The 26,177-nt window shown below is 38.1% G+C and overlaps 1 protein-coding gene across 2 annotated transcripts in view; it reads left to right on the top strand.

Moving 5' to 3' along the window:
- The window catches only part of LOC117924953 (probable cyclic nucleotide-gated ion channel 5), a 41,654-nt gene that overhangs the window by 10,599 nt on the left and 4,878 nt on the right, over positions 1-26,177 (top strand). The window contains exons 2-6 of one of the 2 annotated variants that reach the window (XM_034843704.1): positions 3,792-3,878; positions 7,846-8,428; positions 12,984-13,196; positions 14,060-14,364; positions 14,810-14,921. In XM_034843704.1, coding sequence (XP_034699595.1) covers positions 3,820-3,878; positions 7,846-8,428; positions 12,984-13,196; positions 14,060-14,364; positions 14,810-14,921 — 1,272 coding nt within the window. In that variant the 5' untranslated portion in view covers positions 3,792-3,819. The remainder of the gene's footprint in view (positions 1-3,791; positions 3,879-7,845; positions 8,429-12,983; positions 13,197-14,059; positions 14,365-14,809; positions 14,922-26,177) is intronic. The other variant, XM_034843706.1, reaches the window with a different exon arrangement.

The following is a 26,177-nucleotide window of genomic DNA, read 5'->3' on the forward strand; positions in this document are numbered from 1 at the left end:
AGGAGGAGGGCTTTAAGGAGCTGCTTAAGGGCTGGTGGCAAGGTTTCAACTACAGTGGGTCTTATAGTTTTATCCTGACAGAAAAATTAAAGACTTTAAAAATCAAGTTGAAGAATTGGAACAAGGAAGTTTTTGGTAAAGTGGGGGTGAACATGAGGGTGGCTATGGACAAAGTGTCTTTTTGGGATGATTAGGAGCGGCAAAGAGTTTTAAACGAGTAAGAGTTAGAGGCTAGAAAGACGGCTAGGGAGGTTTCAAGAAGTGGGCGCTTATGGAGGAAATCTTGTGGAGGCAGGAATAAAGAGAAACGTGGTTGAAGGAAGGCGATAAGAACACATGTTTCTTTCATAAGATGGCAAATTCTAATAGGAGGAATTATTTGAAAAATATTAAAGTTAACAGAATCTAGCTTTCAGAAGATCAAGAAATTCAAAGGGGTGTGGTGAGGGCCTATCAGAATCTGTTATTGGATCCTGGTGGCTGACACCCTAGTATGAACAGTCTGGAGTTTGACAGTATTGGGTTGAGGAGGCAGCTAGGCTGGAGGAGATGCTTTCTGTGGAAGAGGTGTTTTTGGCTCTTTCAGAGTTGAATGGGGACAAGGCTCCTGGTCCGGATGGGTTTCCCCTTGCCTTTTGGCAGTTTTGCTAGGACTTTGTCAAAGATGAGTTAATGGGATTTTTCAAGGATTTTTTTGAGTGGGGTAAATTTGTTAGAAGTTTGAAAACCACTTTCCTAGTTTTAGTCCCTAAGAAAGGCGAGGTTGATGATTTATGCGATTTTAGACCCATCAGTTTGGTGGGAAGCCTGTACAAGCTGCTCGCCAAGGTCCTAGCTAATAGGTTAAAGAAGGTAGTGAGTAAGGTGGTGTCTCCTACCCAAAATGCTTTTGTTGATGGAAGGCAAATCCTTGATGCTACGTTAATTGCTAATGAGGCTATAGACTTGATGCTGAAAAGGGATGAATTTGGTGTGTTGTGTAAATTGGACTTAGAGAAGGCTTACGATCATATTAATTGGGATTTTATGTTGACAATGATGCAAAAAATGGGTTTTGGGGAGAAATGGGCTGGCTGGATTAGGTGGTGCATCTCCATTGCTTCTTTTTCAGTTTTGATTAATGGATCGCCTTCGGGTTTTTTCCAGAACACTAGGGGGTTAAGGCAAGGGGATCCCCTATCCCCTTATTTGTTTTAGGGATGGAGGCCTTAAGTTGCCTCATTAACAGAGCAGTTAGGAGGGTTTTCCTTACCGGTTGCAGGATAAGGGGAAGGGGTGGTAGTGGGATCCAAATGTCTCATCTGTTGTTTGCTGATGACATGTTGGTCTTTTGTGAGGATTCCCAAGAGCAAATGGCTTTTCTAAGCTGGCTGTTAATGTGGTTTGAAGTCATTTCTGGTCTGAGCATCAATTTGAATAAGAGTAAAATTCTGCCGGTGGGAAGAGTAGAGAACGTTGAGGTTTTGGCTTCTGAACTGGGCTGCAAAGTGGGATCTCTTCCTTCCACTTATTTGGGGCTCCCTTTGGGTGCTCCTCATAAGTCGGTGGCAATATGGGATGGCGTGGAAGAGAGGATGTGGAAGAGACTTGCCTTATGGAAGAGGCAGTTCATTTCCAAGGGAGGGAGAATCACTCTCATTCGGAGCACTTTGGTTAGCATGCCTATCTATTTCATTTCCTTGTTGTGTATGCCAAGAGTTGTTAGAATGAGGCTTGAGAAAATCCAAAGGGATTTCCTTTGGGGTGGGGGAGTGTTGGAGAAGAGGCCCCATCTTATAAAGTGGGTTGTTGTTTGTTCTTATAAAAAAAAGGGTGGTTTGGGGATTAGAAATCTTTCTATTCTCAATAGGGCCCTTTTGTGCAAATGGAGTTGGCACTTTGCGGTTGAAAGGGAGTCTTTTTGGAAGCTTATTATTAGTAGGAAGTTTGGGGAAGAAGGTGGAGGGTGGAATTCCTATGAGGTTAGGGAGGGCTATGGGGTGGGGTTTTGGAAGGAAATTAGAAAGGAAGACTCTCTGTTGCTTAAAAATGTTTCCTTTGCTGTGGGGGATGGTAGAAGGGTGAGATTTTGGAAGGACACTTGGTGCGAGAATATTCCCCTTTGTGAGGCTTTTCAATCTTTGTTTGCCTTAGCGGTCTCTCAAGATGCGTGGGTAGGGGATTGTTGGGATTTTGTGGGAGATGTGGGGGGTTAGATTCCTTGTTTCTCTAGATCTTTTAATGATTGGGAGGTGGAGGCGGTGGAAAGGCTCCTTTCGACTCTTCAAGGAAAGAGGCTTGTTGCTGGTTTGGAGGATAGAGTGTTGTGGAAAGCATCGAAGAATGGGATTTTTTCTGTAAAATCCCTTTACAATACTCTTGAATCTAGTTGTGCAGTCTCGTTTCTGTGGAGCATCATTTGGAGCCCTTATGTGCCTACAAAGGTGGGTTTTTTTGCTTGGGAAGCTTCTTGGGGGAAGGTTCTAACCCAAGATCAACTCGAGAAGAGGGGCTGTATTTTAGCAAACAAGTGCTTCTTGTGTTGTGCTGAAGAGGAGACGATAAATCACATCCTTATTCATTGCCCCAAGGCGAGGGTTTTGTGGGATCTTGTGTTCTCTTTGTTTGGTGTTAATTGGGTCCTCTCGTTTACAATTAGAGACACTCTCTCAGGATGGTCCGCTTCCTTTGTGGACAAGAAGCGTGGAAAGACTTGGCGGGCAGCTCCTCTCTGTTTATTTTGGACGGTTTGGAAGGAAAGAAATATGATAGTTTTTGATAATGAAGTTTTGTCGATTCTAAGAATGAAAAATTCTTTTGTTTGTAATCTCTTCTCTTAGGCTAAGTCTTGTTTAGATGGAGGACCCTGTTCTTTAATTAACTTCGTTGATTGGTTGGGTTCTAGTTGAGGGCTGGTGAGTGTTTGCCTTTTTGTTTTTTGTCTTTTGGTATCTCGTGTATACTCCCTGTATGCTTCGGGTTGCCTTTTAAGCTCCCTTTTTTCTAATAAAGCTTCTGTGGGTTTATCTATCAAAAAAAAAAAAAAAGAATCCCATCCAAAATTTGGAAACCCTTGACAGAAGCATTTTGGGTAGAAGAAACCAAAAGCAACATCAACTCCTTAATGCAGCAGGAGAGCATCTTAAAGAGAATTTTATTGCTCTGTAAGATTCCAGACCAAACAACTTAGGAACAAGGGGTAAAGCACAATAAGCTCCTGTTCTCATCTTCTGATCTTGCTTTCCTCCAAAACTTCAAGAGTGAAAGCCATAAAATCATCCACTATGATACTGCAAAATTTCCTGTAGAACTCTGTATTTAACCCTACTGAACCTGAAGACTGGAGTTTTATCAGCATCAAGGTTGGAAAGGGCTCTAGAAGAGTGCTCCACATAAGGGTGAAATAAGGAGGAAACTGATCAATGTCAAAGGGCAATGACATTATGTGAACAGTAAGCACGCCAGTGCTCACAAATGTCAACTAATAGTATTAAATTATTTGTATACCTACTCTTTCTAATGATAGGGTTGATGTTATTAACAATATTAAAGATTAAATTTAATCATATAATAAACTATAAGTAGATGTTGGCTGTGTATCAAGTGATTAGCCTAAAAACTAGGAATTTTTGGTGCCTGTAAATAGAAAAGTGAACTTTGGTGCATGGCCAGAAAATCGAAGGAGCATTTGAATAGGATTGTTTTGGTGGTCTGGCACCCAATCTCCCAGCCTTAAAAATAATGTGAATCACTTCAGCATTAATCCAACCATATGCCAATTGATGAACTTAAATTCTTCCATTGGTTTGCAGGTGATGTCTATGTCTTTGATTGTGAAAGATGTTTGATTGTGGTCATAAGTCACAGTACATGGGGGTCCAACGAGAGAAGTTTGTAAGGTACCAATTAATCAGTGTTTTTTGTCATTATTTTCTAAATGAAAAGGCTTTTCTTTCCACTTCTGTTTCTAGTTATTGGAAATATCACATGTTCCACATGTCTATTATTAATGCTAGCATTGATTTACATTTTGCATTGACATGGTTGTCCATTCATGAGGGACAAGGAGAACCGTATCACGATGTTTAATGTGCATTTAGTAACAAAGACAATAACTGTTTTCTATTCTGAAAATGTAAAAATGAAAATGACACTGAACACGTCTTTGAAAACTGTTCTAACACACACACCCACAAATACATATCTTACCAGGCCATTTTTAGGAATGAAAAATAGTGCTTTTCATGTTCTCAGAACTACTAATTGTAAAAGACAAGCTTTTGACCTTTTTTTTTTTATTAGAAACGACAAAGGCATATATTGATAAAAAGGAAAGTACAAGAGAAGGATGAGGAATCCTCCCACCAAAGAAAAACAAAACTACAATGAAACAAATGCGAGAAAATACAAAGTAGATACAGACAACTGCTATAAGTTAGGCCAACCCAATGGAGTTGCACGCCGCTAACCAATCAAGGTGTATCACATTAAGGGGAATCCCCTTAAAAACCTTAGAACAAAAAGCCCAAAGAGAAGCAAGGAAATGAATCATGTCCCAAAGGTTCTTTGAATTCCTTGTTTTATCCTAAAAAATCCTTGCATTTCTTTCCCGCCACACCACCCATAATAAAGCGATGCACGCAGCTTGCCATAATACAATCCCTCTCTTAGAAGATCCAAACCCATTAAAATTGGTAGATAGCATGTCACAGATGCTCCTAGGAGGGACCCAATTTATCTTTGTTAACTGAAATAGTCTGTACCACAACCCCATCGTCAGAGGGCAATGAAGAAAAAGATGATCTACTGTTTCTCCCTGCTTCATGCACAACATACAAATGTCGGGACTAAGTGCTTTGTAGGGTCTTCTCAACTGTAGCATGTCATTAGTATTTACCTTCTTGTGAGCCACTAACCAAACAAAGGACTTGATTTTGAAAGGGACTTGAGAATTCCAGACTAATTTGGAAGGGAAAACTGAAGGCAAACCAGAACTTTGGGATAAGGCAAGAAAGAAAGATTTGACTGTGAAAAATCCTGAAGAAGATAAAGACCAAGATCTCTTATCTAGAACCGAAGGTGATAAATGTATATGATCAAGAGACCGCATGAGACTCTCTAAATCTTCTATCTCGGAATCGGAAAGGTTACGACGGAAGTTAAAGTTCCAAGAGAAGGGGCGAGTGGATCCGAGAATTGAAGAAATAGGAATGTTTTTATCCATTACTACTCTAAGTAGTCTTGGATAACGGACCCCCAGAGGTTGATCCCCCCACCACAAGTCTTCCCAGAATCGAATTCTTTCCCCATCTCCTACCATGAACCGAGTAAACTTGGAAAAATCTTGGAAAACTTGTGCAATAGCCTTCCAAGGACAACGATGTGACCATCTAACAATAGTGTTGGCGTCCCAACCATTAGAGTGTGATCCATAAATGCTTAAAATGACCTGATGCCACAACGCTGAACCCTCCCTGGGATACCTCCACAACCATTTCCCTAAGAGAGCGGAATTCCGTAAGGAAATCCTTCCGAGACCCAAACCCCCTTTCGTCTTCGGATTACACACTACATCCCAACTAACTAGATGATCTCTTTTGCCTTCCCCAACCCCGGACCATAAAAAATCTCTTTGCAACCTCTCAATTCTTACTGCCACGGAGGCGGGAATCTTAAACAATGAAAGGAAGTAACAAGGCATATGAGTGAGACAAGATTGAATGAGAGTTATCCTACCTCCAAAAGATAAATATGCCTTTTCCCACCCATCTAATCTGCTCGAGATCCTCTCAATCACAGGATCCCAGAAGCTACCAGACTTGGGATTCCCACCCAGAGGAAGACCCAGGTAGAGTATGGGCCACCCAGATGCCTTGCAATCAAGCAACTTGGCCAACCTATGAAGATGATCCTGACCGAGGTTAATGCCATAAATATTACTTTTGTCAAGGTTAACCTTCAGCCCAGAAATATGCCCAAACACTAGCAAAATGCTCTTGAGAGTTAGCAAGTCCTCTTCTCGAGTACTAGAGAAGAAAATGGTGTCATCTGCAAATTGTAAATGGGACACCCTTGTTCTGTTCCTACCCACCCTGAAACCCTTTAGGGCATTTCTTTCCTCTGCTCTCAATAACATCCTGCTCAATACATCTGTTACTATGGTGAACAAAAAAGGGGATAAAGGGTCTCCTTGTCTTAAACCTCTAGATGCCTTAACCCACCCTTTAGCTTTTGACCATTTTCATTGCTTTCATTTTCAAAAATGAGATTGTTTAAGGAAAAAAAATCATTACTGCTATCAAGTGTGCTCTTAATGGATTCTGACATTGTGAGTGCTTAAAAATGCAATGGCTTCTGCTTCTTTTCTTCCCCACTAATTTTAGGGCAACTGTAATAATAAAGAATGTTACAAGATATTATCACAAACACCATTATCCTTGTGAAAAAGGTTCTTTCTCAGGGTATTCTTTTTAGCACAATTTTAAGGATTAATTGTTTAGAAGTCTCAAATTGTCACTTAATCATTCAAGGTTGAGACATGATGAGTGGTTCCCTTCCATTATTATTATTATTATTTTATTTAAATTTCATGTAAAGGTCAATACATCTGTCTGTTGGGTTTGACACTGAAGACATTTTGGTAAGTAGTACTTGTCCCATTTGTTTCAAAAGCAAAGGTATAAGTTCATGTGTTACAAAACATCTCTGTGATTAATGGCTCTGGATTTTCTCCAGCAGTACTTAGGTAACTATGTGGAGATCTGATGTTAAGACTATCCCCATGGTCTTACTATGCATTTTCAGCATCCTTCAATATTCTTTTGACCATGCAGAGGATTGAATGTTGATGCTGATTGAGGGTTTATAGCTTTTTTAATGTCACATAGGGATGCAGTAGTAGGGAAAACACATTTTCTATGTGGTATAATTGTGGGAAGAATATTCTCTGCTAGTTGAAATCTATAGATAAGTGTGAGTAAGTTGCCCAAATAGCCTAAGGAATTGTAGTTTAACCAGTATTGTCAAAAGCGAAAGGCAATGTCAAGGCAATGAGACTCCTTTTAGCCTAAGGCAAAAGGTAAAAAATAAGGCGATAAAAACCATACATATATTTACCTATTTGATACTTAACCAATATAAGTGTTGTCTTCAACAATCAACACTATTAATTTTTCATCCCTCATGATATCTTATAAAATTAACAAAATTTATTCGAAGTGTTAAATATTGTACTCCACATTATAAGAAACATCATATTGTTTAAAGATATTCATCATGTCTAAATGCATATTGTAATTTTTTAGACATATGAAAAGCAAAATAAAAAACAAAATAAGAGATTGAATATTCTAGAGAAGCTTTGGGCATCATCATCATAGTTATCATTGAAATTAAAATTATCATAACTTCCACCAAAACTAGATTGATAGCCCTCCATCTTATTATCTTTGTGATTGGTAATATAATATTTCATCTTATACTTTGTTTACTTCTATTTTAGATTGAATGAAATTATAATCTAAGTATGTTTAATCTTAACTCTGGTCAAAGGCGATTGACTAGGTGTTGCCTCTTTGAAGTCTCCTTGCCTGGGTCTTCAAAAGGCGACTTTTATCTACCTTGCCTAGTGTGATGGCCTAGGCGACCCAGTTAATCGTCTTTGATAACATTGCATTTAACACAACAAAATTGCATCGTATGTCCATTTTTCATTTATCAAGGAAATACTACATTAAAAATTGCAAAATTCTTCTCACCCACTGATTAGATTTGAAGGCTTATTGTCCTCAACAATGTTGGATTTATCATTTGGATGCTGGAAGAGGCATCTAATTTATGTTTTTTGGACTGTTTTATCTTTTATAGGTTGGATGACTTGGACTCCAAACTATCAATTTCTTCTGATCCAGGAGTTAATAGATGCGGATTCAGTATTGACGGGTTAAGCCATGCTGGTCTTGCGAGAAGTACATCATCTAGATCTTTGAAGAAAGGAATGAGAAAAGGATCTGAAGGACTAAAGTCAATTGGCCGATCACTTGGATTTGGGGTTTCTCGAGCAGTATTCCCAGAAGATCTTAAAGTGTCAGAAAAGAAGATATTTGACCCTCAACACAAATTCCTTCAGTTGTGGAATAAACTTTTTGTCATATCATGTATTCTTGCAGTATCTGTGGACCCTCTGTTCTTTTATCTTCCAGTCATTGATAGTTCATCAAAATGCCTTGGTATAGATCGTAAGTTAGCAATCACAGCGACAACATTGCGGACAATTATTGATGCTTTCTATCTTATCCATATGGCTCTCCAATTCCGAACAGCTTATATTGCCCCATCATCTCGGGTTTTTGGGCGAGGTGAACTTGTGATAGATCCTGCACGAATAGCTAAACGGTATTTGCGAACGTACTTCATCATTGATTTTCTTGCTGTGCTACCACTACCACAGGTTTGAAGGACCTTAAGTTCATTTCTTTATTTGTTGCTCCATGTTTCTCCCTTTTATCAATGCTGGGCTACTAATTTATTGATTATTATTTGTTTCTTATCTTCAGTTTCTTTTTGTTTTATTAGAGCTATATAAGGCACTTGAGGGCTTGATTTCCTTATGACTTGTATTGTTGCCACATCTGATGTGGTATTAACAGTGATTAGATTCTGAGTTTGAAAATATCAGCAAAATGTCTTTGATTTTTTAGGATTTCTATGATCAATAAAACAGTACGTGAACAACATATTATTTTTCTATATCTCACTGACATCAGCAAAAATCTCACTCATGTTTCATTCATTTCAACAAATGGTGCTGGTGCACCTGTTGTGTGTGCAGACATCAAAATTCACAAAATTTGTGTGTACAGTGTGTTTGACACCTCTCTCCTCTTATGTAATATCGGGTGATAAAAAGGGAAATACCCTTTTCCTTGTTTCCTTTTGCAGAAAAAAGGGGGAAAAAAGGATTCCCTACTGTATGCCTTTGTTTCTCATTCCTTAACTCCCACTACTAAAATATCCAAGTTTTTGGTATAATATATGATAAAAGTAATATTTTAAAACCTGGACTGGACCAGCCGGTTTGACAAGGCCTAATCCAGTCCGGGTCGCCATTTGAGCTGGGGGGGCTAATGAACCGCCTTTGAACCGGACAGATCAGCAGTTGAACCGCTGACTCAGTGAACTGGTTAGTCCGGTTTGGGTCTAAATTCATTTCTTTTATAGGGATTTTTTTGGCAAAATGGGCCTATGTTCTAGGTGGAAATTGGGTCACCACTTGGGCTTCTTACACTCTGTCTTGTTATTAGTTAGGGGTGAATCAGATATATAAAGTTTATTTTATTCTCTTCTTATTTTGATGTGGGATTGATGGGAGGGATGACTACTGAGAAATGTTCATAAAACAACTACACCTTGGTGATTTGAACCTATGACCTAAAGCTCGGTATATAATGATAAAACCACTCTACCATTTATGCTTGATTCTTAAATTTACAAAACAATAAATTAAATAACACAACATTTTTTTTTTAAATTTTATAATAATAAAAATGTGATTAATATAAGTAAAATAATGTAAAAATTTTTATAACTATAAAATAATAGGATATATAACTTTTAATATATATATATATATATATATATATAGGTAAAATTAAATAATTTTCCGATAAATATTCTCACATTTAAATATTATATATCTTTTATTTAATAAAATGTTAAAATATTAATGCATCTATATATTTCATTTAATAATATTAAAGATGAAAAAATAAATATTATTGAATTTAATTTCTTTATATATATATATATATCAAACAAATAATAAATAATTTTAATTTTAATAATATATAAATTATGTATTTATGATGTTATCGATCGAATCATGGTTTGACCATTGAACTGTGAATCGAATTTTTTCGGTCCAATGATTGACCCAGTTTTTAAACCATTGGATAAAAGTAAAGATAATAAAGTAAAATTCCATAAAAACATATAATGCTAAATTATTTACTTCAATCTCTCATAAAAATATCCAAACATTTTTTGGAAAAACAAAAAAGGGGTTTGGGCTTCAGAAACCTTTCCATCTTTAACAAGGTTCTTTTGGGAAAATGGTCTTGAAAATTTGTGAGTGAAAGAAATTCTCTTTGGAAATGGCTAATTGTGGGTAAGTACGGGCAAGAAGAGGGGTAATGCACTAAAGAAGTGAGAAAGGCATGGAGTGGGGGTATGGAAGGCAATCAAAAGTTGTTGGGAGGCTTTCATAGATAAAATAGGTTTGAGGTTGGTTTCGAGAACACGGTGAAGTTTTGGAAGGACGAGTAGTGTGGGGACACACACTTTGAGGGATTCATTTTTGGATCTTTATTCTATTGCCTCTTCAAAAGATGCTTGGGTGCTTGATGTTTGGGACGGTGGTAGCTAAAGACCTTGGTTTATAAGATAGTTGCATGATTGGGAGTTGGAGGGGGTAGATGTCTTTTTGGGGAGGTTGTTTGATCACTCCATTTGTTTAGGCACTAATGATATGATGTTGTGGTTAGATACAAAGAACAATAACTTTTTAGTTCCTAACAAGCAGGAAAGCAAAGTCGTTGCCCTATGGTACAATTTGGAATTCTTGGGTTCCTATAAGTGTTGGTTTCTTTGCTTGGAAAGCAATTTGGGCCAAGATTTTGACTTAGGATCGACTCAAAAGGAGGGGTTGGAGGATTCCTAATAGATGCTATATGTGCAAAATAGAAGAAGAAACGGGTGATCATATTCTCCTTCATTATATGAAGGTACACATTTTTACTCTATTTGGTGAATGATGAGTGATGCACTCTTTAGTGAGAAGGTTGCTCTTGAGTTAGCATGACTTCTTTGTTGAAAAAGAAAGAAAGAAAGAAAAAAGGCTTGGAAGGTTGCTCCACAATGCCTGTTTTGGACCATTTAGAGGGAGAGAAATAAGAGAGCCTTTGATAATTGTGAAAGCTTGGACTAAACAATTAGAAGTTCTTTTTTGTATCTTTTTTGGGATTGGGTTAGAATGTTCGTTGGGGATGGTTCTTTGTGATTGTTAGACTTTGTGGACTAGTTAGGCTTTCTGTATATATCTTTTATACTTTCTTTTTCCATTAATACAATCTTCATTTACCTATTAGGAAAAAAAAAAATTGTTTGAAAGTGAGGAAATGTCGGACCAAAGTCTCAAAAGTACTTTTCCTAATAATCTCTACTTATGACTCAAGATGTTCAGAGATGAAGACTCTATACCTTTAATTGATTTTGTAGATTGGTTGGGTGGTTGTTGAGTTTTTTTTCCCTTTTTTGTGATTTGCCTCTCGGCACCTATTGTATACGTCTTTTGTACTCTAGTGCATTAGCTATTTTGGCGCTTTTAATATATTCTCTTTTATTTGCCTATAAAAAAAGGGTTTTGTCTTTAAGTATCTATTATCTCTTTTTTTTTCTTTTCTTTTAAAAAGTAAAATGAGTGTTGTATTAAAGAAAAGGTATGCACGACGTATACATATACAAAAACCAATAAGGGCGATAACACAACCGCTCCCTACGGGGGAATCTAACCAATCCACAAATTCTGTTATCACATGTAGTTGCCATCCTAGAAATATTTTTTTCAAATCATCTCTAGTGTTGATATTTTGTTGATATTTATTTATAAAAGATACTTTATTGATATTTCAATCAATATATTTTTAGGAAGTTAGGATTATGCACCTATCAATGTCATGTTCACACACACATACATGTATGTATGAAACTGGGTATTTATTAGAAAGAAAGAAAAAAATGATACAAAGAGGGGGATGTGGTCGCTAAAAAGAGAAATGGAAAATGAATAACAGAATTTTTTTTTTTTTTTTAATCAAAAGAAAATAAAAAAGACCAGAAGAAACACCCCAAGCTAATACAAAAGGCTAAACTATGAAGCCAAGCTGCTCCAAAAATACCCAAACCCAAGAATCAAGAAGCTGCAGAAAGATTTAACTAAGAAGTTGTCATTATTTGTTGACCTTGATTCCAGCCCTTCACAACCATCCTTGGAATAATTAACTGAAGAAATTCTTGGATTATCCCTATCTCCCAATTCTGGAAGTTTCTGTGAAAGCAACACCCTGGTCACTTTCACCCTCCCAGAGGCCAGCCACCCATGCATTTCTACTAGAACCGATATCAAACGGAGTCAGAAAAGAGATTTTGAGTGGACAATCCCCACACCAAGTATCAAATCAAAACATATATAAGCCGTGAGCCATGCCTAGTCACAATGCTCATGCATGAATGAAAGGTATCCCACCCTTTTCTGGTTGGTTTCCAAGGTCTTGCTCCATATCCCTCTTTTCCTTCTTTCAAGACCCATCCTCCTTCCTCCCCAAATTTTCCATGTGGTTTTTCTTTGGTTCAGTCAGTCAATGAGAATTTCATTGATGATGTCTCTTACTACGATATGGAAGGAAATGTTGTTCACTGCTCTAGATTTGTTTTTACCAAAAATTCTATGTTCTTTGAAGTTCCATGATCAGTTACTAGTTTCCTCTTAGAACATCAAACTTGACTAATCCTGGTCCAGAATAAAATTTTTCTCCCTCAAGCTTTTCCGTAAGAAATATCCTCGTGATAAAAACGTGCACATGGTGATGAAGATGGCTGATTTAATTTAGTTGTACAATCTTGGTGTATGAACTAATTTTTTATTATTCTCAGCCTTATTCCTGACTGGAAAATATGTTTTCTGCTTGTCTTGGAGACTTGGGATACACAAACCCACATCAGTTGATGTTGCTATCCAGTTATTCCTGACATCGATACATCCATTGATAAATTTTCATATCGTATTCACATGCCTTGTTTTATGGGAAGTATGGTGATTCGTATTAAAAGAGATCAATGCATTTATGTCATTGCCATATCCAGGTTGCAAACTTCCACAAAGTCAAGAATGATGTAAAAGTGCGTTTTCATCAATTTTTATTTTTATTTTTATTTATTTATTTCTGCAGATTGTGGTCTGGAGATTTCTTCATAGTTCAGATGGTTCAGATGTATTGTCTACAAAACAAGCTCTGTTCTTCATAGTCTTACTTCAATACATCCCTAGGCTGTTTCGAATGCTACCCTTATCTTCAGAACTGAAAAGGACTTCTGGTGTCTTTGCTGAAACTGCTTGGGCTGGTGCTGCATATTATTTGCTTCTGTACATGCTTGCTAGTCATGTAAGTGCCTGATTGATTTAGTAGCTTTGTTTTATTGATGGTTCTCATTTGCACTAATTGTAGGATCACACTGCTTTGGTTCTTTGCCTCGTTTATGTTGTCAATGCAATTTAATCTCACCTTTAGTGCTTAGTATTTTAGGTTGCATGAACTTTGCCTATAGTCATGCTTTAGCTAACTTCTAGCAATGTAATTTTATTTTGGAAGCTTTCACATTTAACTTTTTATGAAGTCATCTTCTCTTCTGTTAGAACCATGTGACAGTATGCCAATAACATTATCTATATTACCCCTTTTTGTTAGGCATTGAAATATATCTTGTGTTTGCCTATTAAAAAAAAAGGGATTATCTTTATTATGGTGGAAACTCTTCTATAGCTGCTTTCTTTATTTGTACGATTATAATTATAAGAGCCAGGTTCAATTCGTTGTAGCTCATGTAAAGATCTGCTAGTTATGACTTAAAGGCTAACCTGTGGATGCTTGGATCTAACCCTGAAGTTTGCAAATCTGATTTCAGAAAGAATCGCTCAAACTCCACAAACTATGGGGCTAGAAAAACAAAGCCTGCAGAAGAAGAGATTGAAAACAAGAAATATTAAATACAATATCTTCATTACAACATATATGTAGATCATTGTTTCAAGAGGATTTTAGGTGAACCAGAAGCCCACACCCTGAGATATAAGGCTTCTTCTGATTAGAAATTCCCCACACACTTTGAGACCTGCCTTGTGTTTAAAATATCACCTCACATGCCAACCAAATGTCAACTATGATGAATCAATGGTTGGATGTGGGGTCTTCTTTTCTGTTGACCAGGAAATGACACACATTTATGTCTGCTGAATGAATCCTTGCAGATAGTTGGGGCTTTCTGGTACTTACTAGCTGTAGAACGTAATGATTCATGCTGGCAGAGGGCTTGTGTTCATAGCGGAAATTGCAAGACAGATTTCTTGTATTGCAGTAACAGGCACACGGAGGGTTATGATGCCTGGCTCAGAGACAGTGACAATGTTCTTAATTCAAATTGCTCTGTAGAAGGTGACAATCCACCATTTAATTATGGAATCTACACCAACGCTCTGTCATCTGGCGTTGTTTCATCCAAGAAGTTCTTATCTAAATACTGTTACTGTTTGTGGTGGGGTCTACAGAATTTAAGGTAAATAACCTAATTTTTTTCTCATTATTACTGCTTGATAGATTCCGTCCATTCCTTACAACAAATGGTTTGTCTCCTGGTTTGATTAGATTGCTATACTTTAGTTAAATATATCATTTCATTCTATTCTGTGCCTACCTGTAATAATGCAAGAAAATTTTTATCTCAAAGTAGACAGTGGAAAAGCTTATCAAATTGGACAAAATGATGACCGTGGGAGAAACAAGCTATATTTTTTCTTTTTGCATTAATTAATGAATTTGGAACTTTAATCACAATGAGCTTGATGAGTTATTACTGCTATGGAGTGTGATTGATTAGTGCAGGCAATGCTTGTCACCTGTGATTTGTATGTGAAGTCCGGCATAGTTGTGATAATGTTTTAGTCTCTTGGAATTTCTGCAAGTGTTGATGCCTGACCAGTGTTTCCTCTTGCTGTGTACAGCACACTCGGGCAGGGGCTTCAAACCAGCATCTATCCTGGAGAAGTAATATTCTCTATAGCTCTTGCCATACTTGGTCTCATACTCTTTGCACTTCTGATTGGCAACATGCAGGTAAATGAAGACCTGTTTTGCTTTCATTTTTTATTTTTTTATGCATGGATAATCTATAGAGTTTTTTTATAATCAATATTTATTTCCTTTATTGGGAACTCTCGAAGCTCTTGTTAGCAATCATTCCTTGTAAATATAATCTTTTAGGGGTTTTTGACCCATAAATTTGTTCCACAATGATATTTATGATTGCCTAGTGGGAGGTGAATACGATTTTTTCAAAGCTCCTTTTCAATTATGCCTTTCAACAGGACTCCTCAAGAAACTCAATCAACCAAATACAGGGAGTCATGCCAATCTAAATGGATGTTTAATTTAAAATAGTGGCAATTACTAAGGACTTCATAAGTGCGACATATAAATATGTTAAGAGTTCAATGGTCAAAGAAAATAAAGAAGAGACACCAAATTTATAATGCCTCAGCCTCAAGCCTAAATCCACTCTTGGAAACCTCTTTGGTATCAATCCAATAACTAAACTACATTTTCCTAAGTTTACCTAAAACCATTAGAAGTTAAAAACAAGAGATTTTGTGACCCAATTTGGGATATCCTTTTTTCTTTGACTTCAGCTAGAGGGGTAAAATTGGTATTATAGAAGTTTCATTAAACATAATTTTTTTTTTTTCAAAGTATAAGAATTGTGTTACAGAAAGACGCTAAAATTTTCAGCATAAAATGGCTTTTAGCATAAGCCAAAAGAGAGAGTTTATTTGATAAGAAACATTTTCCTTGCTTCCATATTTAGCTATGTTTTAAGGCTATATATATATATATATATATATATATATATATTTGATAACCGAGGAACCTTCCATGGCCAAGCCCTTAGGACTCTCCACCAAACTTTGGGGTGTTGACCGTCCTGCAACAACCAACATCGGGTAAATTCAGGGTATCAACGGTGACAGGATTTGAACCCAGGACCATGTGCCACTTACTGGGACCACACTTCCCAGTGTTCGCCCTGACCAACTGGGCTACCCTGGTGGGTGATATACATACATACATATATATATATATATATATATATTAAAATTGTTTCACTCATCCTCACTCAATTTTACTTCATCCACCAATGGGGCAGATTGTTTATTCTCACAGCCCTAGACCTAACGTGCCAAATTCAGGCATGACACACCAATGAGAACTCTTACCCATGACCTAGAGGTCATTGGAGCGAAGTGGGGCTCTCCGCCTATTGGTGACTGTAATTCCTCTGACAAGGGTTGCCTAGGACTCTGATAGGTACATAGATATGCTCTTGACGCACGTTAGCTCCCCCTCGGTGGTTGTATGGGCAGCTAAGTTCAAAACCCAACTGAGGGATGCATGTGTAATAGTCGTGGGTGTCTATGGTATTAGAGCCACAGGAAGGGAAGTCGGGTGAATGTATTTTCATAAGAAAGAGATGTTGTATTCTCTTAAGCAGGATGCCTGCCTATTGATCCAAGAAAAAGCTAAAGTCATGGCGGAAGATAAACAAGTTTTTATTTCTTGTTATCTTCAAGACCTTCATCTTTATCTCTTAGCCATCCCTGGCCTGCATATCCCAAGTTTAAAATTGGTCAAGGACATTGATTTTGACGATTCTAAGTTTTGTAGAATTGTTGAAGACCCCGTCCTTTACAAACAAGGTATTAAACACCTATTCTGCAAGTGCAACAAAAATTTTATGATTAGTCATGTCTACTTGGATTTGCATTATTACAAGTCAATTTGTTTTCCATACAAACATGATGAATTGATCCTAACTCCAAAGTTACTCTTGGATTATGGATTGGTTCATCAAATTGTCTGTTTAGTAACTATTCAAACAACAAATTTTGGAAGAAAGTTGGCTTTAAGTTTGCTATAAGGATTTAAGATGAATAAGAAGTTTGTCAATGCAATCATCATCAGTAAAACTCTAGAATGGATTTTTGATGGAAGCTTGTTACCCGCACAACATAATATCTCTCTCCATTATCAGAACAGAAGGTCAACTCTGTTATCCTACCCTTTTGATCATACTGATCCTTGTCTTGAGCCTATTAAAAATCAGATTAAGTACTGGAGAGCTAGAATTATCAGCCGCGACTTTGAGGCATTTCCTATAAGTATGGGTTACTTGATTGCTGCAGACTCCTTTCATCAGATCTTTTGCAACAAGAAAATTGATCATTTCCCCATCAAATCCATTACTGAGGATATCAAGTTACTTGATGAACATTGAAGGGATTATCTTCTCCCTTGATTTTCATTAAGACATAGCCGTTTAAGCATGCCATTTTCATTGGGATTCTCCACCAACAACTTTAAGATAGTTTAGCACCGAAAGTAAGTTTGTTCCCTGCATGTGAAACCACAAAGTGGGGTGTTCTTAAAATTGTGAGCGAGTCAAGGAAGCTTGGGTGAGTAGTGGGTTTACCGTTGCACTTTTGGATTCAGGAGGTGTTTAGAAAGATTGGGGAAGGCTATGAGGGGCTTGTGATAGTGGATGAAGACACTGCTGCTTTTAAGGAGTTTCAATGGGCTAGAATATTAGTGAAATCTGAGGGATTAGAGTGGCCAAGCTCTTTGCAGGTGGTAGTTGGCTCTTCTTGTTTTGTTATTCAGTTGTGGTGAGAGGTACAACCAAGGGTGTCGGAAGTTGCTCCGATGTTCAGAAGTGGAATGGGAAAGGAGCAAGAGGTTAGGGATGATGGAGGGGGTGGTTCACACACCGATTGTAACATGGAGTAGGTACAGACTCATTGGCAGTCTGCAAAGGTGGTTGTGACATGCGAAGTTGGAGTAGCTTGCTATAGAAAAGACAAGGAGGTTGCTAATTTTGACTTTGTGTCGGCAAGAGGGGCAGAGGATGAAGAGGTCAGAGGAAGGGTGTATTCTGTTTGGGAGGAGGCCTCAGATGAAGGGCATGTAGCCCAAGGTAGTTTTTTGGGCCGGGTAATGGAGTTGGATGTGGAGAGGAGGCCCAACGGGTCTGAGGAAGGCCAAACCAGTGGCGTTTAAAAGACCCATTGGAAGTGGGCCGAACCATGTCTGTTTTAGAAAGTCCAGCGTTGGTGGGCCGATCCTCTGCTAAAGCATTAAATGGGGCTAGGGCTCACAGGGGCCTTCTAGACGTTGACTGCGGGAGGCCAAACGGGGATGATTTTGGCTTTCAGATGGGGTCGTCTCCACCGGTGCCAAATCATGCAAAGATTATCGACGAAGCTTTGATGGAAGAGGCCTCTAGGTACATAGGTTATCATCTTTGTTCTCTGTTCTCTTTGGGAAAGCAGGATTTCTCCTTCTTCTACTCTTTCTAGGCGGGATGGGGTAATCGTCGTCACTGATGGGGGATCCGAATGGGGTTGTGTTTCAGAAGCAGTTGGGGTAGCAGTTTTGGGCCCTTTAAGGGTGATTTTGGCGGATAGGAGGGAGGCGGAGGTTTTTGGTTTATCAGGTAAGGTTAATGGGGCTATCGAGGAAGTGATAGAGGATATTTTGGAAAGGGCTATACAAGAGGTTGTGGAGGAGAGGGACGGAGCGGGTGATCCGAGCTGGTATTCCAGTTGCTTGGTTAAGTTTATCCGCTGCTTAGGAATGCCAACGGAGGGTTTTGAAGGGGAGATTTTGATTTTGCTGAAAATAATGAGAGAGAGGAAATTTTAGAAGGGGAAATTGGATGGTAGGAAAAGGAAAAAAATTGGAGTCATCAAAGCTTGAAAGGGAGTTGAAAAAGTTGGAATGTACTGTGAATTATTTTCGAGGAGGAGGAGAAGGGGAAGGGGGTGTAGTTTTTGCAGGTCTAGATGAAGATTCCTTTGCTTTCATGGAATGTAAGAGGGGCTAATAACTGTGATAAGAGGAAGGTGATCAAAGCCTTGATAAAGAAGAATAAGGTGGATTTGGTTTGTTAACAGGAAACCAAGATCTAGGAAATGTCAAGGGGTCTTGTTCGTAGTTTAGGAGTGGGGAGATTTTTAGAATGGGGAGTTGTGGATTCAAGGGGTGCTACTGGAGGTATAGTGGTGTTCTGGGATAATAGGGTTTTAGAGTTGGTTGAACTAGAAAAGGGAGTGTTCTCAATCTCTTGCCATTTTAAGAATTGTGAGGATGACTTCATTTGGACTTTTACAGGGGTTTATGGCCTGACCCTGAGAAGGGATAGGGAGTGTTTCTAGGGTGAGTTGGGGGCCATAAAGGGTCTTTGGAATGGGCCTTGGTGTGTTGCTGGGGATTTAATTCCATTTTAAGGCCTGAAGAGCATAGTAGGGGAGGGAGTTTGAATTCAGACATGAGAAGGTTCTCAAAAGTAATAGAAGACCTAGAGTTAAAGGACCTGCCGCTGCTTGGGGGTCTTTTTACTTGGAGTGGAGGGGTGAATAATCAGTTATTGTCAAGGCTAGATCGCTTTTTGGTTAATGAGGAGTGGGACTGCCGTTTTAGTGGATCGAGGCAGTGTGTCCTCCCGAGACCTGTATTTGACCATTTCCCAATTCTTTTAGATGGAGGGGGTCTGAGAAGAGACCCCTCACTTTTTAGATTTGAGAATATGTGGCTAAAAGTGGAAGGTTTTAAGGATCTTTTGAAGTCTTGGTGGGAGGGGGATAGCTTTAGTGGCTCTTCAAGTTTTATTTTGGCAGAAAAAATAAAGGTCTTGAAGTCTAAATCGAAGGAGTGGAACAAAGATATTTTTGGCAGGGTTGAATACAGAAAGGATTTGGCTTTGGATCAAGTGGAATTTTGGGATGCTAAGGAGAAGACTAGCAGATTGTCTTTGGAAGAGTTGGAAGCTAGAAAAGATACGAGGGAAGAATATAAAAAATGGGTTTTGCTAGAAGAGATTACTTGGAGGCAAAAATCTAGGGAAGTGTGGCTGAAAAAGGGTGACAGAAATACGGGCTTCTTTCACAAGATGGCCAATGCTCACAGAAGAAGGAATAATGTGGACAGAATTAGGATTAATGGTGTTTGGCTTTCGGAGGAGAATGAAATCAAGGAAGGGATTGTCAATGCTTTTTGGTCTTTGTTGTCCAACTCAGGGGATTGGAGTCCTCCTTTATTTAGGTTGTAGTGTGAGACTTTAGAGAATTTGGATGCTTATGCTTTGGAGGTGTCGTTCACGGAAGATGAGGTGTTTGGTGCACTGCTGGGATGTAGTGGGGATAAAGCTCCAAGGCCTGATGGCTTTCTCTATGGCATTCTGGCAATTTGTTTGGGACTTTGTGAAAAATGATGTGATGAGTTTCTTCAAGGAATTCTATGAACACGGTAAATTTGTTAAAAGTCTAAATGCAACTTTTCTAGTTTTAATCCCAAAAAAAGCAGGGGTTGAAGATTTAAGGGATTTTAGGCCTATAAGTTTGTTGGGAAGTCTGTACAAGTGGTTGGCCAAGGTTTTAGCCAATAGGCTAAAAAAGGTGGTTGGAAAGGTGGTCTCTAAGGCACCCTGGATGCAGTGTTGATAGCTAATGAAGCCATTGATTCGGTCCTAAAGAATAATGAGAATGGTATTTTGTGCAAACTTGACATAGAAAAGGCATACGACAATGTGGACTAGTTTTTATTCTCACAGTTATGCAAAAAATGGGTTTTAGGGAGAAATGGATTGGGTGGATCAAGTGGTGCATCACCACTTGCAAGCTTCTCTGTGTTGGTTAATGGCACATATACGGGTTTCTTTCAAAGCTCAAGGGGATTGAGGCAGGGCAATCCACTTTCGCCTTATTTACTTGTGATTGCTATGGAGGTTTTTAGCTCTTTTCTTAAAAGGGTTGTGGATGGAGGTTTTCTGTCGGGTTGTAGGGTGAAGGGGAGGAGTGAAGAAGGGGTTCAAATTTCCCACTTGTTTGTTGATGATACTTTGGTGTTCTGCCAAGCTTCTCAAGATCATCTGACCTACCATAATTGGTTACTTATGTGGTTTGAGGCTGTGTTGGGGTTGAGAATAAACTTGGAAAAGAGTGAACTAATTCTAGTAGGGAGGGTAGAGAATATTGATGATCTTGCTTTGGAATTTGTTCATAGAGTGGGTAGTCTCCTGTCCACTTATTTGGGCCTTCCTTTGGGTGCTCCGTTTAAGTCAATGACAGTGTGGGATGAAGAGGAAGAGCAGTTCCGTAAAAGGTTGGCCATGTGGAAGAGACAATACTTTCCCAAGGGAAGGAGGGCGACTCTAATCCGAAGCACTTTATCGAATTTACCCATTCATTGTGTCCTTGTTGCGCTTGCCAAACTCAGTTAGATGGAGACTAGAGCAAATTCAAAGGGATTTCCTTTAGGGAGGTGGTAATTTGGAGCGAAAGCCACATTTAGTAAGATGGGAGTTGATGTGCTTAAGTAAGGAGAAAGGGGGTTTGGGGTCAAATGTCTATCCAATCTCAATAAGGTTGTTCTTTGTAAATGGAATTGGCGTTAAGCAAATGAGAGAGAGGCCTTGTGGAATCAAGTGATTAGAGGGAAGTATGGGGAAGATAGACGGGGATGGTGCTCTCGAAAAGTGAGAGAGGCGCATGGTGTGGGGCTTTGGAAAGGAATAAGGATGGACTGGGATTTTGTGGGCTCTAGGATTTTATTCCTTGTAGGTAATGGGCGGAGGGTGAGATTTTGGAGGGATAGATGGTACGGGGATTCCCCTTTGTGTGTGTCATTTCCTTCCTTGTTTGCTTTGTTTGTTGATAAGGAAGCGTGGGTGGCGGATATTTGGGACCCCTTAGCTGAGGGGGGTTGGAATCCCTTTCAATGATTGGGAAGTGGAGGAAGTGGAAAGATTCTTGGAGCAGCTTCATGGGAAGAGAGTGCATGAAGATGTGGATATGGTGTTTTGGACCGAAACAAATAGTGGAAAGTTCTCGGTCAAAGCCCCTCTACCTTGCTCTGTCCTTCTTTGTTTCCTTCTAGCTGCATTTGGAATGTGTGGGTACAGCCCAAGATTAGCTTTTTTGCTTGGGAGGCTACGTGGGGTAAAGCCTTAATCCTGGATCTTGTTCAGAAAAGAGGATGGGCCTTGGCAAATAGATGTTTTATGTGTCTTGAGAAAGAGGAGACCATAGACCATCTTCTTCTACATTGTTAAAAAACAAGGGTCTTATGGGATTTACTCTTTAATTTGTTTGGGGTGTCATGGGTGTTGCCTTCATCAGTTAAGAGAGACTCCTTAGTTGGCATGGTTCTTTTGTGGGCAAAAAGCGCAAGAAGGTGTGGCGAGCAGCTCCTTTCTACATTTTTTGGGTGGTTTGGAAGGCGAGAAATAGATTGGCCTTCAAGGATGATGTGTTGTCAATCCAGAGACTTAAATACTCTTTTGTTCTTTCTCTTTGGTCAGAAGCCAAGTTGTTTATAGTTGATTACCCTCTAACTATTGTTAGTTTTATTGATTGGTTGGGTTCTAACTAAGGTTGTTTGTTGGGCCAGCTGGGTGTTTTTCTTCTTTTTTGGCTGTTTTGGCAGTGGGTGTATAGGTATTGTATACCTTGAGTCGCTTTTTTGGCGCCTCTATTTATATGAGATTTTTCCTTACCTATCAAAAAAAAAATTATGAGGCTTCTAGTTGATTACTAGCTTAGGTGTTTCTCTTTCTAATTCAGCTTGTTTCTGAGCATAGAAGGTTGAACAACTCCAAGAGGACTTAGACTTTCTTATCAACTACTTATCAAGAAGATTTTGGATCTCCTTTTCACAATAGCTTAATAATTCCTTATTCATCTCACTAAAATCTGGCTCATAAGGTAACTCTACCTCATGCTGCTTCCTGTGCCAAAACGCATTAGGAATGTTGAGTAAACTTCTCCAACAATCTTATTCTTAAATCTTTCTACTACATCTTGAGTTTTCTTACCTTTTAATTGTTCTTCAATTCTTACAAGATTAATTTCTTGTCTTAAAAGATTAACTTGATTTTCTTTAGCCTTAATCACCTGATCCCTTAAAGTATTTATACTCTTTTCATCAAGGGGATCGGTGAATTCAAAGAGAATTTCCTTATCTAAGAGTGTTGTTCTTAAACCTTGGTTATCTACTCTAATAGGGTAGATAGGGTTTAAAAAGGGTACTCCTAGAAGAACCTTTCTCTTCAAGTCTCTAACTAGAATAAAGGTTTGCTTACTATAAATGTCTTGGTTACAAATGTGCGCATTTGACAACTTGCAATCAATGGTAAGTCTTTTACCATTGGCTCTTGAAAGTGTTTGCTTAGTTTTCTCATAAAATTGGGTTGGTATTAAACCTTCTTGTAGGCAATTCAAAGCTACTCCTGAATCAATCAAAGCAATTGTATTAAGGACAAACTTATCCTTGATTACTCCAAAGTAGGATCCGCGGCTCAAATTAAAGCCATGAAACAAGTAGCTGGCAAATCAAAATTGGAACTGGCGCAATTCGCAGAATTAGAAGCCTTTGCACAATTCTCTTCTGATCTTGATAAAGCTACTCAGAATCAATTGGCAAGAGGTCAACGATTACGTGAATTGCTCAAACAATCCCAAGCAGCCCCTCTTACGGTGGAAGAACAGATAATGACTATAGTTAAGGAGACTTCCCACTTTTGGAAAATAACCTTGCTAACCGTATTCAAGTATGAATCTGTCTCTTCTTCATTGACTTGGGAAGATTCTAGAACCTCTTCAAGGTTTCCTTGGTTAACAACAATCTTGTTGATCTGGTCTTGGAGGTCTATAAAACCTAAGCTTGTGAATTGTCTTAAATCCTAAATTTCTTTCTTATACTGTCTTATTTCTTCCTGAAGATCCTTAATGGTCGTCTTTGGGGGAATTCTGATTAATTCTTGTTAAAATTTCATTTAGGTTGTAAGGACTTACTATCTTCTTAATTTCTGGCTTATGGACGAATTTCTTAAAGACTTCAAAAAGTTCTTGCTTAATAGTTTCATCTTCTACTTTTCTTAAAACATCTAAAACTAACTCTTGTTCTTGGCTTATGACATTTATAGTCTTAGGATGGCAATCACAATTGCCCTTAATGTAATCTTCTTGATCACTAGATGTTTGGCTCAAAATCTCTTCATCAGTATCTAGTTGATTAATATCATCTTCATTATCTGAATCAGTTCTTGATCCAGATTCTGAGGAGTTTAACATTACTTTGCAAAGCATATCTTTTAAATCTTCTAAAATGTTTAAGTTATTAATTTTCTTCTTAACCTTACAATCTTTCGTATAATGGCCTACCTTACCACACTTAAAACAAACTGGGTTAGATTGTAAAGGGGTTTCTAACTTTTTTTGTGCTTCCTTGTTTATCCTCCTTTGGATGTGTCTTGATCTCTTGGTTTCATTCATTCTGTACTTCCCATGAGTACCTCTCTTGTTATGATAAAAGTTTTCCTTACTGGGCTTTCTTGCTACTTGTCTTTTCTTACGTTGCTTAGAGGGGGGCTTGGTTTCCTTTTGACTAAACCCAAATTGGCTACAAAATGTGCCAAACTCATTCTTGTAGATCTTTTGTTCATATTTCATTTGTTGCTTAAGCTTAAAGTCATTGCACAGGCTTATTCCTTCTGTTGTAACAATGCTTATAATTTCTCCATATGTTAGCTTATCATAAGGGATTTGACCATTAAATTGTTCCTTTATCTTAATCCTAATCTTTTTAAAGAAAAGTCTAGGTAATCCTAAGATGAATTTTTCTTTTCAAAAAGACTGATTACAGTCTAATCTTAGCATGACTTTGGTTAGGAATATGTCTCTATACCACCTGAAGTCATGAAGCTTGGGACACTTAAGGTTGGTTAAGAGATTTGCAGTCTTGTCCTTAATTTTTGCAAGATCTCCAATGAAGTGTTTTGATATGGAAAAGATTAGAGTAGCTACTACATCCCCTATATCTTGTCCTTTCGTCCTTAACAACTTCATTGTCCTCATTTATCCTATGGGCTTTTAGGATACCATTCCTATCATCAAGTGTGAGATAGTCATCCTACCATCCTTTTAGTTGACCTGTAAACCCAACAAGTGTCTAAGTTACAACATGATCTGACAGTCTATTGTTTAACTTATAGGTTTTGCTAACCATAGTCATCTCTTGAAGCTTAGTATGTTATACTCAATTATACCATCTATATTCCATTCATAAATGGTTCCACTAGTGTAAGAAGCTTGCGTGTACTGGTTTCTTTCCTTATACTGCATTTCAGGAAAGGTTGGCCTAGGGTAGAAATTCCTAGTCTTAGGGGTTTCTTGGTTATGGATAATTCTTAAAACTCCTTGGTCTTGTGATTCCTTAAAAATCTTGATTAGTTCATCAGCCTCTACTTCGGAACTAATTTCTTCATCAATAACAATAATTCTCCTATGAGACGGCTGAGGTGTCTCTGGGACAATTGAGCTATCTTTTACTTTTTTACTAATCCTTTCTATTAATTCTTGATTAACATAAGGATTTTCGTGGAATTGTTTAGAGAACTCGAATGGCTTAAATAAATGCTTAGTATCTTTCTTAACAAAAGATGTCTTAATATGATCTTGGGTTTCAATGATCTTCTCAACCTTGTTGAGTTGATCACCTAACGTCTTAAGAAACATGTTAGTGTAGTTGTTTTGTTCCATTATTTTCTTAACGTCTATTGCACTAGCAATTCCTTCATCCTCTGTTTTAGTCTTAAAAGGTGAAGCTCTTATTATTGTACCATAAATATTCTTATCTATCTTAGCTTTTAGAGAGTGAATGGATTATATGACAGTTTCGTCACTAGTTTTCCATATCTTAGTTTTTGTGGATGTGTTATTAATACGCTTACCTGGGTACTCTGGATATTCTTCTTGTTTGAAGAGTTCAAACCAGATCCAATACTTGACATTTTTCTGTTCTTTTCTTAAGTATGTGTAAAATTCTTCTTGATAGAGGGTTCTAAGGTCTTTTGGGACCTTTCTAAAGAACTAATCTCCTTTTTCCTTGTTGGCTTCTAAATAGAGTCTTGTCTTAAGAGATCCTTATTAATCTTAAACTCTTGACTTACGGTGTTAATCATTTGCGAATATGTGGGAGACATATCCGATGACTCATCTTCTTGGGTAGACTTCTTTTCCTCCGTGTAAAAGGTTCTAGCAAGGTTGGTGTGACTCCTAACACTTGTTAGCTTATTGTTCTTAGGATTCGTAGAAGTGGATCCTTCTTCTATCCTAGTGGTTCTTACTGGGATAGATGAACTAGATGCTCTAGAAGGCTCATAATCTCAAATTCTAGGGTTATTAGAATGTCTAAATGAGTTGGAGAAGATCAAATCTCCACCTCCATCTGGGTATTGAATAATCTATTCAATCCTCTCAGATC

Source organism: Vitis riparia, chromosome 11 (assembly GCF_004353265.1).
Source record: "Vitis riparia cultivar Riparia Gloire de Montpellier isolate 1030 chromosome 11, EGFV_Vit.rip_1.0, whole genome shotgun sequence".
NCBI lineage: Eukaryota > Viridiplantae > Streptophyta > Magnoliopsida > Vitales > Vitaceae > Vitis > Vitis riparia.